Source organism: Sminthopsis crassicaudata, chromosome 2 (genome assembly GCF_048593235.1).
Source record: "Sminthopsis crassicaudata isolate SCR6 chromosome 2, ASM4859323v1, whole genome shotgun sequence".
Classification (NCBI taxonomy): domain Eukaryota; kingdom Metazoa; phylum Chordata; class Mammalia; order Dasyuromorphia; family Dasyuridae; genus Sminthopsis; species Sminthopsis crassicaudata.
This window is the reverse complement of record NC_133618.1, coordinates 19,602,712-19,617,121: the sequence shown is the minus strand read 5'-3', so window position 1 is coordinate 19,617,121 and position 14,410 is coordinate 19,602,712. Positions and strand designations below refer to the sequence as shown.

The following is a 14,410-nucleotide window of genomic DNA, read 5'->3' as shown; positions in this document are numbered from 1 at the left end:
GAGAGGTATACAGGATGGAGATGTACATCAGGTTGGCCAATTTGGCTGAGTCAGTCAATCAACAAGGGACTATTTAGGCACTTCCCTCAAAATATGCAAGAAATACAAAGAAAGGCAAAGCAGGGGAACAACTGACATTAAAAGGCGCTCTGAGAGGGGCCAGCTTCAGCTGCCGGGGCTCTCGGAGGAGGCCTCCTGTACAAGATGGGATTTGAACTGAGTTAGGAAGGAAGTAGAAGAGCATTCCAGGAGTGAGGACCAAAGGCCTGGGGTGACTGCAAGGAGGTCAATGTAGAGGGATCACAAGATGCCCAGAAAGGGAGGAAGGGCACAGGTTATGTTAGAGGAGCTCCCATTTGATCCTGGAGGTGAGGAGGGGACACATGTAGCTGAGGGAGTAGAATTAGGAAAATGACCTTGGCAGCTGAGTAGAGAATGGCCTAAAGCAAGGAGAAACTTGAGGAAGGGAGCCGTTGTTCTCCTCCACCTCAGCAGCCGTTGCATTAACAGAGGCGTGAGGGGATGACGGCCTGCATCGAGGACTGGCTTCCCTCTAAGCAGCACGACCAGAAAGTCCATCCTCGAGAGAAGGAGGAGGGAATGGGAAGACATTTCCTTTCCCAGGTGCTGGAGCTCCTGAATGGGAGCTATGGCCGTGCCTTGAGATGGGGACACACCGAGGCAGGAAAGATCATGGGGGAAAAACAGTCTGAAAGCAGGAGGGGGCATCAAGTCCTTGAGCAGGAGAGGAGAGGGGTGAACAGAGCTAGAGAAGCAAAGATGCTTCCTGTCCTTCCGAGCCCTGGACCAAGTCTAGCCCACTGGGATGCAAGAGATGATGCTTGAGTTAGGTTTCTCAGCACCCCCTGGTGGTCACAGGGGGAACTAGCGGCAACATAGAATTTGTTAGAGGAGAAAGCCTGAGAACTTGGTACTCTGGGGAGGGATGCAGGCGGGAATCAAAGAAAAACCTGAAATTGGGGTATGGCTAAATACCAGTTTTGAGAGGTGCAGATTTAGATTTAAGATTAGGGAGGAAATCCCGAGTAGAGCCATGGAACACAGCACCTCCAGAGGTGGGAGAATCCCCCTCCTTGAAGGTAGCAGAGACTGGAAAGCTACTTGGTGGGTGTGTTTTGGTGGGGATTCCTTTAGAGAATGGTTTGGACTACATGTGTTCTAACTCTGAAACACTTATTCTTTAAAATGAAATTATCAACTTGCAAGTACATACAATGAGCCGGACTCAGGAAGCATTTCTAGTAGAAGTATTAGGAGAAACTGCTTCAGAGTCATAGATTTTGTCTTAGAAGGGGTTTAGAAGTATAGTCTAATCCTCCTTTTACAGATAAGGAAACTGAGGCAGGCAGAAGTGAAGTGAGTTGCTAGCTATCTGGAACCCTAAGAGAATTATTTAACCCAGTGGTCCTCAAACTTTTTAAATAGGGGGCCAGTTCACTGTCCCTCAGACTGTGGGAGGCCGGACTATCATAAAAACAAAAGCTCACACTCTGTCTCCGCCCCTCAGCCCATTGGCCATAACCCGGTGGACTGCGGGCCATAGTTTGAGAACCCCTGATTTAACCTCTCAGTTTCCAGACAACTATTAAAAAATAGATGATTTGTCCAGAACTTGAAAGAAGGCAGAAAGCAGAAATGGGGAGGGAGAGAAAGTGCCAACATGTATTAGTGGAAAGAGGTTCCTCACCCGGGAGGCATGTGCCAGCTGATGAAAATCCCGTAGTCAGGAGATAATGAGTCTTGTGCAAGGAGGCTGGTGTTAGAGATTGCAGTAGGAAGGGTTGACACCTGAAATAAATACCACTCACTGAATCCTAAATCGGCTGGCTACGCTCACTGCAGAGACTTTCAGCAATGCTGATGTTGGGCAGCTCCTGTTGATACCCGCCCTTGTTTATTTGGAGCCATGTCAGCACCGAGACTGCCCTGGCACTGATCCTGATTTCCTCCAAGCTGCTTCCCCCAAGGTCCCTTCCCCATGTTGATACATGGATTCTGATGCCAACCAGGCAGCTGGCCCATCAACCATTTCAGTAAAGCCGTGAGTTGGCCAAGGGGCCCGGACTGAGCAGAAGCCAGTCTGCTCCTCCATCTAAGGAATAGTGGAGATTCTAATTCATGAAGATCCCTTTCTTGGTGCTAGAACTACAAAGATGAAAAAACAGAAATCTCCAGGGTGTCTTCTTCTTTCTTGCCCCCAAAAGGCAAGGACCTTCTGGTTTTCTTTTCTTTGTATCCACAGCGCTCCACTGGTGGTGGGCTCATAGTGAATACCCAGTAAATGCATTGGTCACTTAGGAGATACAACATTTTTCAGAGAAGTAAATGCTAGAAAAATGGAGGAGGGGGTTTACATACAACACTAAGAGGGATGAGGGAGAGCTTCCCAAAAGAAGGTCACATCAGTTGAGCCATCAGCTTCCTGGGAAAGGAGCAAAGAACCTAGTAATTATGAATAGAGTAGTGGGGCTGTTGGACAGGAAAATCAAAATGGCGGAGCAGCCAGAAGTCACAGTGAAGGCACAAGCTGAGACAATAGAACAGAAGGAATAAGGAAAGAGGGAGGATAAGAGGCCACTTAGGGGAATTAGATTACAGGATTCAGGAGCCAGATGAAGGCTCAATGTTCCTGTGTCCCAGTGATGAGGTCTAAGGTGAGGCATCCTGGTTGCAAGTAGGATGTTGTTGTCTTATCTTTCCCAAACAGCTGAAAAACAAATTCATGAAGAAGATTCCCAAGGACTCCGAAGCTTCCAATGTGTTGGTGGGAGAGGTCGACTTCTTAGACCAACCTTTTGTCGCTTTTGTCCGTCTCATCCAGTCCACCATGCTGGGAGGTGTGACCGAGGTGCCCGTTCCCACTAGGTGAGTGATCACGTAAGGAACCACCCCATTGGAGTGGTAGCCACTCAGTCAGGTCCTTGGAAAGTGCAGCAGGCCACTGTCCTCTCGGGATCTCAGATCAGACCCTGACAGAGGAATACTGAAGAGGCTGAAGGAATCAGTCGGGTCCAAGACACAGAGGGATGGAGAGAGATAAAGTGGAAATCAACTGTCTCTTAAAGATGCTAAAGATGAAAAAAAAAAAAAATCTAAGCAGCACATGTCTATCCATAATGTAGTGGAGACAGAGCTGATCTAAGGTCTGGGTCCAATCCTGCCTCAAACATAGATTGGCTGTGAGGTCCTGGGCAAGGCTCTTCATTTTGACATGCTCCCAGTGCCTCTCTAAGACTAGATTGCAGAAAAAGTGCCAATCTGCATTAGTGGAGAGAGCTTCCTGCCCTGGGAGGTCCCTATATAATTATAACCCAAAGAGTTAAACAAACATAAATTTGAAGGGTCAGAAAGAGTCAGCTGAAGCATAATAAGATTTAGGGAAAAAAGACATTTCTTTGTATCCAAAACATCTCCACTCCTCCTTATTTTTCCTCTTCCTAATCAACAAAATGGGAATAAAAAAGCCAGCACCTTTACCACTTGTTGATAAGAAAGTGTTTTGTGGATAGAAAAGTACAGTAATAGGACAGCTAGGTGGTGCAGTGGATAGAGCACCAGCCCTGAATTCAGGAGGACCCGAGTTTAAATCTGGTCTCAGACACTTAACACTTCCTAGTTGTGTGACCCTGGGCAAGTCACTTAACCCTAGCCTCAGGGGGAAAAAAAAGTGCAGTAATGTGAGCTGTTGTCCTTCTTCTTCAACTTCTTCCCAGATTCCTGTTCATCCTCCTCGGCCCTCATGGGAAAGCCAAGTCCTACAATGAAATCGGCCGGGCCATCGCTACTCTCATGGTTGATGATGTAAGTAGCCCAACCCAGGCTGGAAGGAGAACTGGGGAAAGGGACTCTGGGCCAGAACCGAAGGCAGGAGAAGGATGCCAGAGCTAGTAATGAGAGAAGGGAGGCTGGGAGTCTCAAAGGCCGAGGGCCTGAAAGCTATCAATAGTTTTCAACTACCTACCTATCTCCAGTGATCATCTGTCAACTTTCCCAGGAAATTTCAGTGGTTTGAAGGGTTGGGGGAAGGCAAGGCTGAGGGGAGAAAGCTGAAGGCTTTGATGCACTCCACTCATCATAGAACCCAGCAAAGGTAAATCCAGGTACTTCCCAGAAGCCTTCAGGGAGCTCAGACTCGCATAGCCTTATTCTTGGTGCACTTGGTCCAGCCAGACTCACTCGCCCAGACTCCACGTTTCTGCCTTTGCACAGATTGTTCCACGTGCCTGCAGTGACTCTGAGGAGAGTGCCTGGTACATAATAGGCACTTAAGTAATGCTTATTGATTAATTAGTTAGAATCTAACACTTTTTTCAAGGCTCAACTCAGATGCCCCTCCCTACAAGAAGATTTGTTCTAACTTTTTATGTTTCATGAGCATCTCAATGTAGAAGCTGTATTTATTTACCCAACAAAAAGTAATGCTCCTTGAGCAGAGCTATTTATTTATCAGTCTGTCTTAGTATCTCTAGACAGTACATACATTATAGCCTTATAACAAATGTTTGTTGAATTGAATCCTGCCTCCAACATGGATACAAAGAGTCACATTGCTAATCTACTTTCTGTGCCTCAGTTTCTGCATCTGTAAAATGGGGAGGTCAGCATGACTATTTATCCCAGAGCATAGGAAGAGTCTTTGCTGATCGAATGGCCATTGGCTGATCATATGGAACTATGAGAACCTGCCCAGAAACAGGATTTGTAGCACCTGATGGGACCTTAGGCCTCTTAGTGCACCCTCTTCATTTTTAGTCCCAAGAGGGGCCACATAGATGGCTGAGCCTAAATTAGCACTGTGATTTGATTGTTAAACTAGTATTTTTTTAATACCTGACCCCCCAATAACAATAAAGAGAAAAGTAGATTTCAGCCATTGAGAACAGAACCTTCCCTCAAAAAGCAGAGAACAGGGTGGGAATCTAAACCCAAGAGGCTGTGCTTCTATGACCTTTAGCCGGACCCTACATTAGTCCCCAAGAGGTCTCGAAGTCTGATCACAGGGGTCTCTTCCCCTTCCTCTTTCGGCTTCAGCTTTTTAGTGATGTGGCCTACAAAGCTCGAAACCGAGATGATCTGATCGCCGGGATCGATGAATTCCTCGACGAGGTGATTGTCCTTCCTCCGGGAGAGTGGGACCCAAACATCCGGATCGAGCCCCCAAAGAAAGTGCCCTCTGCTGACAAGAGGTAGGAAAGGACTCTGGGGCCCAGGACGGGATCCTGGGCAGGGATGCCCAGACAGGATGTAGAGCCAAAGGTAAGCCATGGCAGCCTTCCTTACCCACCTCCTCTTCACAGGAAGTCCGTGTTTTCTCTGAATGAGCTGGGACAGATGAATGGATCCGTTGCAGGTGGAGCTGGGGCTGGGGCAGGAGGAGGCGGTGGGGCAGATGGTGGTGGTGAGGATGGAGAGATGCCCGAAGTGCATGAAATTGGAGAGGAGCTCATTTGGACCGGAAGGTACAGTCATCCTCTTCTTTCTCCTTATTCCTCCCTCCTGCGCCATGGCACTGGCCCTGTCCCCATCACCAATCTCCAAAACCCTTTGAGGCTGGATTCACTTACTATGGCAACCTTACACTTATACTACTGATATTTAACCAGCCAGTTATTGGGACAAACCCTCTCTGGATTTGTAGAAAAAGAATCTGGGTTTGAATCTTCCCTGTGGTATTTGCTATCTGTGGGTCCAGTCGTTTCCTTCTCTATAAAATGAAGCAACAAAACTAGATAAGCCCTAATGAATATTGATGCTAAAATCTTAAATAAAATATCAGCAAAAAGACTATAGAAAATCATCCCCAGGATAATACACTATGACCAAGTGAGATTTATACCAGGAATGCAGGGCTGATTCAATATTAGGAAAACTATTAGCATAATCGACTATATCAATAACCAAATTAACAAAAACCATATGATCATCTCAATAGATGCAGAAAAAGCATTTGACAAAATCCAACACCATTCCTACTAAAAACACTTGAGACTATAGGACTAAATGAACTAGTCCTTAAAATAATCAGGAGTATATATTTAAAACCATCAGTAAACATCATATGTAATGGCGATAAACTGGAACCTTTCCCAGTAACATCAGGAGTGAAACAAGGTTGCCCACTATCACCATTACTATTCAATATTGTATTAGAAATGCTAGCCTCAGCAATAAGAGATTAAAGCAATTAGTGTAGGTAATGAGGAAACCAAACAATCACTCTTTGTAGATGATATGATGGTATACTTAGAGAACCTCAAAGATTCTGCTAAAAAGCAATTAGAAATAATTCATAACTTTAGCAAAGTTGCAGGATACAAAATAAATCCACAAAATTAGATCCCTCCAACTCTTAGGTAGTGAGACTCTCTAGGTCCATGAATGTGAGCATGTTTTCACAGCACTAAATGGAATTATTAAGTCAATAGATGATTAGTATCTCTTTTGTGCTCAGTGCTTAGGACCATTAGCTGTATTAAAATGTACTGAAAATTTTTCATATGGAAAAGAAATTGCACATGTCCTGCTTGGCCCCGGAAGCAAAACATGGAGCTTTGATTAAAATTTTCAGAAATATAGACTGAGTATAGATAGAAAGAAAAACTTGATCATTTGAGCTGTACAAAAGAGGGCAGGCTGCCTTTAAAAAAAAAAAAAAAAATTCCCAACACTGGAGGCCTTCAAGCAGAAGCTGAATGACCATTTGGCCTGGAATTTGGCAGAGAATTCCTGTCCCATCCAATATGGAGGCAATGAGATCGTCCTTGTCCTTTCTAGCTAAGAATCACTGTAATTCAGGAAACCCAGTCATTGCCCTTGAGAAGTCTAAGAGATATTGAGAAAGCCTTTTGTAATGCTGATAATCATTCCAGAATAAACCAGAGCTCAGCTCTGTTCAGTAAATTTCTAGCCCATCGCCTTCACCCCTTGGCCATGGCTAAATCTTCCCAGAATACATCTGCCCAGAGTTTGGATATTCCTATTTCCTTAAGCAAGACAAGCCTTCATCAACCACACTTTCACCATGACCATGAGAATACGGTGTCTCTCAGAGCCTTGGGTGCAGGTTTTCATGTGCCTTGGAATGAGGGTCAGTCCCCTCACACACTGGATGACACTGACCTCAAAGTTGCAGCCCCAATAAAAACTCACCTAGAGCGCCAAATGCCCTGAATTAAATTAAACTGCCTTTTCTTCACCCACATCCATCCCTGGACTCTGATGATTCCTTCCTTTGTCCCAACCCCCTGGGCTCTGATTCCATCAGGGGAAGGGGGATAGTATTCAGTTCTCGATGTTAATTTTCTTAATTTTTGAGGCACCTGGTAGCACAGGTAGAGAAAGTGCTGGTTCTAGAGTCATGAAGAGCTGAGACATTTATTAGATGGGTAATCTGGGCAAGTCTCTTAAATGAGGGTGATAATGGGGGCGATAACAGCCCCATCTCTCAGGATTGCCATGAGGACCAAATGGGATACCAAATGGCACATAGCTGGCACTTAGAAGGGGCTTAATAATTGCTGCTGAGCAGCTAACTAGCTGGACTCCAATTCATTTCAACAAGTATTTCGTAAGGATCTCCAATGGGCGAGGTTTGATTATGCCAATTGGTGATGTCCTTCATTAAGATCAAGTGCCATGAAGTGGAAGAGAAAGCCAACAACAACCCATTTCCCTCAAGGAGCTTTTTCTCTCCCTGTAGCCTTACAGTCTGAGCCCCTCTTCCCCAACTACAAAAATGTCACCCTTCTGTGTTGAGCAGGTTTTTTGGGGGCCTGTGCCTGGATATTAAGAGGAAGCTGCCCTGGTTCCCCAGCGACTTCTACGAAGGATTCCACATCCAGTCCATTTCCGCCATCCTCTTCATCTACCTCGGCTGCATCACCAATGCCATCACCTTTGGTGGGCTCCTGGGGGATGCCACGGACAATTACCAGGTAGGCATGGCGGAGTCAGCAGGAGCAGATGTGATGCTGCAGTCCTGTGTTGTATCTGCAGGTGTGCAGAGTGCACCTCCACGCCTCCATAGAGCTGAGGAAGGAATACTGTGAGAGACCGTGGGTTTCTTAGCCACGTGCTCTTAAACCATGCAGTCGATATTTTAGTAGACAGAAAGAACACAGCTGTGAAGTTGCCGTTTTTAATCACAATTAGAAGACTTTGTCCAAATGCCCGAACCTAAATCATATTAGTTACAGAGATGTTATATGCCCATAGAAGAAAGCTATGGAGGTCCAATGGGGTCGCTTTTCTCAGGGAATGTTCAAATCTGACAGATCGCTGCTTAATCTCAGCCCAAATCTCCGTTAGAATTCTACGTTCTAAGCTAATCTAGAATTTGTGAGTTAGGATTTTGAACCACAGGTTTATGGCTATAAGTGAGGTCCTGGAGAAAAGCTTGGATCACTTGCATACACCCTAGGGAGTGAAAACGCCAAAGCCTTTGTTCCTAAAACAGTGCTGCCATCTCTCTCTCTCCCTCTCTGGCTGGTGATCAGGCTAGAAGGTGTTTTGGTTAAAAAAAAAATCCAGAGATGGGATGGGGTTTTCTGGCCAGGATTGGGACTGAGGAAGCAGGGAGATGTTCCAGGTGAGGTACGGTGAGTATGTAAGTTAAGTAAGAGAAAATGAAGTAGGGAAGGAAATAAGCATTTGTTGCTTACTATGTCCAGACACAGATAGGAAAAAGCTCTCTAGGAGCTTATATTTTAACCAGGGAAAACAATACCAAAGGAATTAGGGCAAGGGAGGTACCCAGGGTGGGAGCATGATTTGGATTCCAGAACCAGAAACAAGGCCAAGAAGGGAATAAAGATCATCCAGGGTTCTTCCACAAAATGGAGGCCCTGGGAAGAACATGAAAAACATAAAATTGTAAAATTAAAATTAAAAAAATTGACATTGAGATACCAATGGAAGAAGGGCTGGGCCCTCCTGAGGGATGTTCCAGGTTTAGAAGACCTTAGGTGGGGAGGACTATGGGAAAAAGAACAATGAGATTTCCCTCCCCTCAAAAAGATTGTAAGCAAGATGTTCCACTTTGAAGTTTAATTTGCATAGTGAACATTTCTTCCCTCTCTTGAGTCCAATGACCCTAATAATAAATCAAGCTTTGGTTTGTAACTTTGCCAGTGGCTTTAGGGAGGGTTGGACCTTCCAGAACCAGGAGGTCCCGGGGTGCTGAGGTTGGAGAGACAGGAAGAAACATGGCGAGGAGAAGAATGAAGAGGGAACATTAGAAAATAGGGAACTAGAATTTGGGGCACTGCAAGAAGAGGGGAAAAGCAAAGAGAAATCGTGCTTGTAATAGACACCATATGCTGGGGCTCACTGACCTCCCCCTTGTCTACCCTCCCCAGGGAGTGATAGAGAGCTTCCTGGGCACCGCAATGGCCGGCTCCTTGTTTTGTTTCTTTGCTGGACAACCCCTCATCATTCTCAGCAGCACCGGGCCCATTCTGATCTTTGAAAAACTCCTGTTCGACTTCAGCAAGTAGGTACCCGTCATGGCAGCCTCCGAGTGTGCCAAGGCGTCTGAGGGCAGGAAGGGGCCAAGGACCGAGGGCCCGGGCTGGTCCCCAGCAAAAGCACAAGGCGCAAGCAGAGGTCGGATGGCCGATGCTAGGGACACCCAACAATAGGCAAATAATCTAGCTATGTGGCCACTGCATCTCCTTCCAACAATAATATGATTGCACTATATTGTAAAACTGTGGAGAATGCCCAGAGAACAGGCCCAAAAGACCTGGGTAAAGGTTCTGCCTTTGACATATGTGAGCTGGACGACTCTATAACCGCTCCATTCTCACACGGCTCTGAGCAAGTGCCACCCTGCACTACTGGAGAGAGTTTCCTCTTCCAGAAGTCCCTATAACAATGAAATCATAGACTCCGTTTCTGTCCTTGTGAAAACAGCAAAATTGATATCAGCCTCCAAGTTAACAACATGGATAATCCCTTGTCCCTGGGCTCCCTTAACATCAAACACTTACTAGCCTTCCAATGCTAAAATGCTATGACTTAAAAAAATATACATAAATAAAAATTTAAAATGCTAAGATTCTGCAGGCTTTCCCTCTTTACTTGTTTATCCTCATTGTAATAACTAACATTAAAAAAAAAAGACAAAAAGGGGGCAACTAAGTGGCACAGCACATAGAGCACCAGCCCATAAATCAGGAGGACCCGAGTTCAAATCTGCCCTCAGACACTTAAGACTTCCTAGCTGTGTGACCCTGGGTGAGTCACTTAACCCCAACTGCCTCAGCAAAAATAAATAAAATAATAATAACTAACATTTATATTGCACTATGTGCCAGGCACCACGCTGAATATTTTACAATAATTATCACATTTGATTCTTACAATAACTTTGAGGAAAAGGGACCATTTTTATCCCTATTTTATAGATAAGGAGACTGAGGAGACAGAGGTTAAGTGAATTGCTAGGAAGTGGCTGAGGCTGGATTTGGATTCAGGTCTTTCTGACTTTGGGTCTAGTATTCTATCTGCTGCACCCCCCTAAGTGTCCTTACAAAGAATGGATGTATGGCGTTGGTTATCTTTTAGGACTTTAGTCTTCCCTTCTCTGCCCTCCTCTTCCCCAAATGCTCCAGGTCTCAGCAAACCTTAGGTCCCTACTATCCACCACCATTCTACCGACCCCTCCCAGTCCAGTTGCCGCCATGGTGAGGCGAGCAGTGACCATTCCGTAGGGACTGGGACGGTACTTTTAATACTCAGGCCTCCGGCCACCTGTGCCGCCCCAACGCCTCTTGTCTTTGCACCTTCCCAGGAGTAACGGGATCGACTACATGGAGTTCCGCCTCTGGATCGGTCTGCACTCTGCCCTGCAGTGCATCATCCTGGTGGCCACCGACGCCAGCTTCATCATCAAGTACATCACCCGCTTCACCGAGGAAGGTTTCTCCACCCTCATCAGCTTCATCTTCATCTATGACGCCATCAAGAAGATGATCAGTGCCTTCAATTACTACCCCATCAACATGGACTTCCAGCCCGACCTCATCACCACGTACAAGTGCGAGTGCGTGGCCCCGGACACAGGTGACCCATGAGGCAGCCCTGGCTGAGCCGCCAAGCTTCCCTTACTCACCTGTCCGCCCTCCCTGACTGGCAGCTGCCAAAGCGGGGCTGCGCTGAGCCTCCCGGACAGGTCAGAGGGCACACAGTAGAACTTAATCAGAAAGGGCAGATTTCAGAGGAAATGAGAACTCTAGGCTTTTCCATGTGTCTGATGCTCAGGGCAAAAGAAGCTAAGTACCTAAGACCCAGAGCAAAATGGGGACTTACATATGTGTGTGTATGTGTGCGCACACACGTGACCAGAAGTTCAGCTTCACTACCCAAGAACCTGACTTTTATGCTTAATGAAGGGCTTTCTTCCCAGTGACCCTGGGAGCAAGGGGAGCACGGAGCTTGCTAATTCCCATCTTACAGATGCAGAAACCAAGCCCAGAAGTGAGGGGGGGCAGTGGCAAGAAGCCTGATCTGGAGCTAAATGACCTTGATTCAAATCCTGGTCCTCTGCCTCCTACCTGTCCTCCTGGAATCAGTTTCCTCATCTGTAAAAGGAAGAGGCTGAAAGCTTCCCATCCAATTCTGGGACTCTGATGTGCTGAGGGTCACACAGCCTTCCAGTGGCCTCTAGGGCCCGGCTCAAACCTCATACTTCCCATCCCAAGTTAGAGCCCTTGCCATTATATAATACCATCTCCCTGACATCGGGAGGGGGAGAGGATGAAAATTTCGAGGCTGGTTTTTCCCCACAAAAAAACCGTTCTTGTCTTCTTTTTGCCTCCTGATAGTTTCTCTATATTCCAGATCGACAGTAAAACTCAGCATCTTGAGGAGCCCGGCTCTTCTCTTTGGGGAATCTTTTTTCTTTCTGATGGTGGTTTTTTTTATTATTGTAACTGATTTCTACCCTATTTATCTTTGCTGCACATTTCTGTCTGGCTGCTTTCAAACCCAAGTGAGTATCAAGGCAAACCGTGAACTCCCTCCATCCATGTTTACCGCCAACTGCCACATTTTCTTCCTCAGCTTGATGTGTTGTTTTTTTTTTTTTGGGGGGGGGAGACAAGACCTAAGGGCCTTCATCAGCACAGACGGGACATTTAAGTGGGACAATGACTGCTCAAAGCAGAATGTGCTCAAAGGCTACGAATAGACAGTTTTCAGATGATGAACTTAAAGGCGTCTATAGTTATATGGGGAAAAAAACCTCTAAATCACCATTGGTTAGAAAGCAGAAAGTGCCATAACAAGATCTGGCTCTGGGGAGATTGTTTATGATTCAGAGGAGGCAATATGACCAATTCACTAGTGGTTCCTCTGATGATCTCCAACACTGAGGGGATGGTTGGCCTTCAATGCTGTTGGCCTGGCATCCACTGGTCCCATAGTTCATAGGGCTATGAACATTAGCATAGAGTGCAATAGGGTGATAGTCTGGCTTAATTCCCCCAGAATCCTAATCCTATCAGCTTTTATTAAGTACCTACTACGTGCCAGGCACTCTGCTAAGTACAAAATAACAACTGTAGCAACAAATCTCTGAAAAAGAGCTGTCGGCTTGGAGACGGAAGACCTGAATTCAAATCCTGCTTCATCTGTCTCAGCCTCAGTTTCCTCATCTATTAAATGGGGTTAAAGAAGACCCGACCTCTCAGGAATATTGGGGGGAATCAAAGGAACTGATGTAAGGAAGGGCATTGTTAGCTTTATTTCCTCATTTGTCAGAGGCCGTCTGTCATCCTTATATGTCTAAGAAATCTTGGGGGTGCAGAAATCAGCAGCAGCTGGGCCCTGTTGGACACAGACCATGGCCAAGGCTCCCTCAGGGCACCCTTCCCTCAGTTCCACACCTTCCCTTTAACAGCTGCAAAAGAAAGATAAAAAGGATAAGGTCAATCATTCTCCTTCACATGGCTACTAATACCCATCTCAGGCTGGCTTCTCAGGACACGGAGGTGTAGACACATACAGGACTTAGCTGTACCTGTCTGTCTAAGAAGAAAATAGAGGAGCCAAGGCTTCTGCCAAGCTGAGTTCTCTCTCTGCCATCCAGTGCTCTAGAACCTAATTCTTGCCCTGGGATACCATGTGCCATGGTCTTCAGGAAGCCATGACCAGCCCCCCTGTCCAGAAATAGGGTCACTGACCAACGGGAATCACCCAGTATCCAAGTAACCAGGAGGCAGGGCAGAACAGCTGCTGATGGACCAGGCTTTGACAGCAGTCTCAATGTCCAGCAGGAAGTTCACCCTAACAGATGAGCCGTGCTCATCAAAAGCAGTAAGAAAAGCTGTGACCGAGGGCAGCTAGGTGACGCAGTGGATGGAGTACCAGCCTTGAATTCAGGAGGACCCGAGTTCAAATCTGGTCTCAGACACTTAACACTTCCTAGCTGTGTGACCCTGGGCAAGTCACTAAACCCCAGCCTCAAGAAAAAAATAAAACAAAACAAAAAGACAAAAAAAAAAAAAAAAAAAAAAGCTGTGACCTCACTTACAATTTTCTGAGCAAGGCAGGGACCCCAGTCTAGCCCCAAAGAGACAAGATCCATGTAAAGCACTTCACCAACCTTCCAACAGTATGAATGTAAGCTCTTCTAAACAGTATTATTACCACGATCACTTGTTTCAGTATCAGAAAGCTGTGCAAAGAAAGCCCCCAGGTCTGACAGTTGGGACTCTTTGGAGTCTTGGTTCCAGAGGTCATAGCACGGGAGGTGGGATGCTGGGAAGGACGGGGGTGTACATACAAAAGCTGCTCTCCAGAAATTGCTGACTCGCTCACAAATTCATTTCCCACAGCAAATACAACACTGTTCAATGCTTCAGCTCTACCAGCTCCAAACAACACTAATATTTCTCTGGTAAGTGGTTTTGTTTTTACCTCATGGTGTAGACTGATTTGGTTAGTAAGAGAGAGATAAAAAGAGGGAGGGCAAGAAGGGGAGATAGACAAAGAAAGAGGAAGAGACAGAAAGAGAGAAGAGAGAAGATGGGAGAGAAAGATATAGAGAAAAGATGGAAGGAGAGACAGAGAGAGACAGAGAAAATCAAATAAGAAATATTAATCCCACTTGAAGAAGCTTGTTTCTTTTAACCTAGCTCAGGATGTGCCTCACACCATAAGGGTGCTTCCTAAATGCTTGCTCAATTAGTTAACAGTCTGATAAAAAATAAAATAAAATAAAACAAAAACAAAACAACAAACAACAACAACAACAAAAAAAAAACTAATGTGCTTTGAGATCCCCTTGAGAGACACAGTATACAGAACACAGAAAATTTAAGCCCCCATCTTATCTGATCACATCTGCAGTTTTGTGTCTGATTCTTGGGTTCCCCATTTTGTCAAA

General features: G+C 45.8%; 1 protein-coding gene across 1 annotated transcript in view; it reads left to right on the top strand.

The window, feature by feature from the left end:
* The window catches only part of SLC4A5 (solute carrier family 4 member 5), a 111,785-nt gene that overhangs the window by 82,462 nt on the left and 14,913 nt on the right, over positions 1-14,410 (top strand). The window contains exons 9-16 of the mRNA XM_074285473.1: positions 2,729-2,886; positions 3,735-3,822; positions 5,053-5,207; positions 5,319-5,480; positions 7,781-7,955; positions 9,378-9,511; positions 10,814-11,085; positions 13,860-13,921. Of these exons, the coding sequence (XP_074141574.1) occupies positions 2,729-2,886; positions 3,735-3,822; positions 5,053-5,207; positions 5,319-5,480; positions 7,781-7,955; positions 9,378-9,511; positions 10,814-11,085; positions 13,860-13,921 (1,206 nt within the window). The remainder of the gene's footprint in view (positions 1-2,728; positions 2,887-3,734; positions 3,823-5,052; positions 5,208-5,318; positions 5,481-7,780; positions 7,956-9,377; positions 9,512-10,813; positions 11,086-13,859; positions 13,922-14,410) is intronic.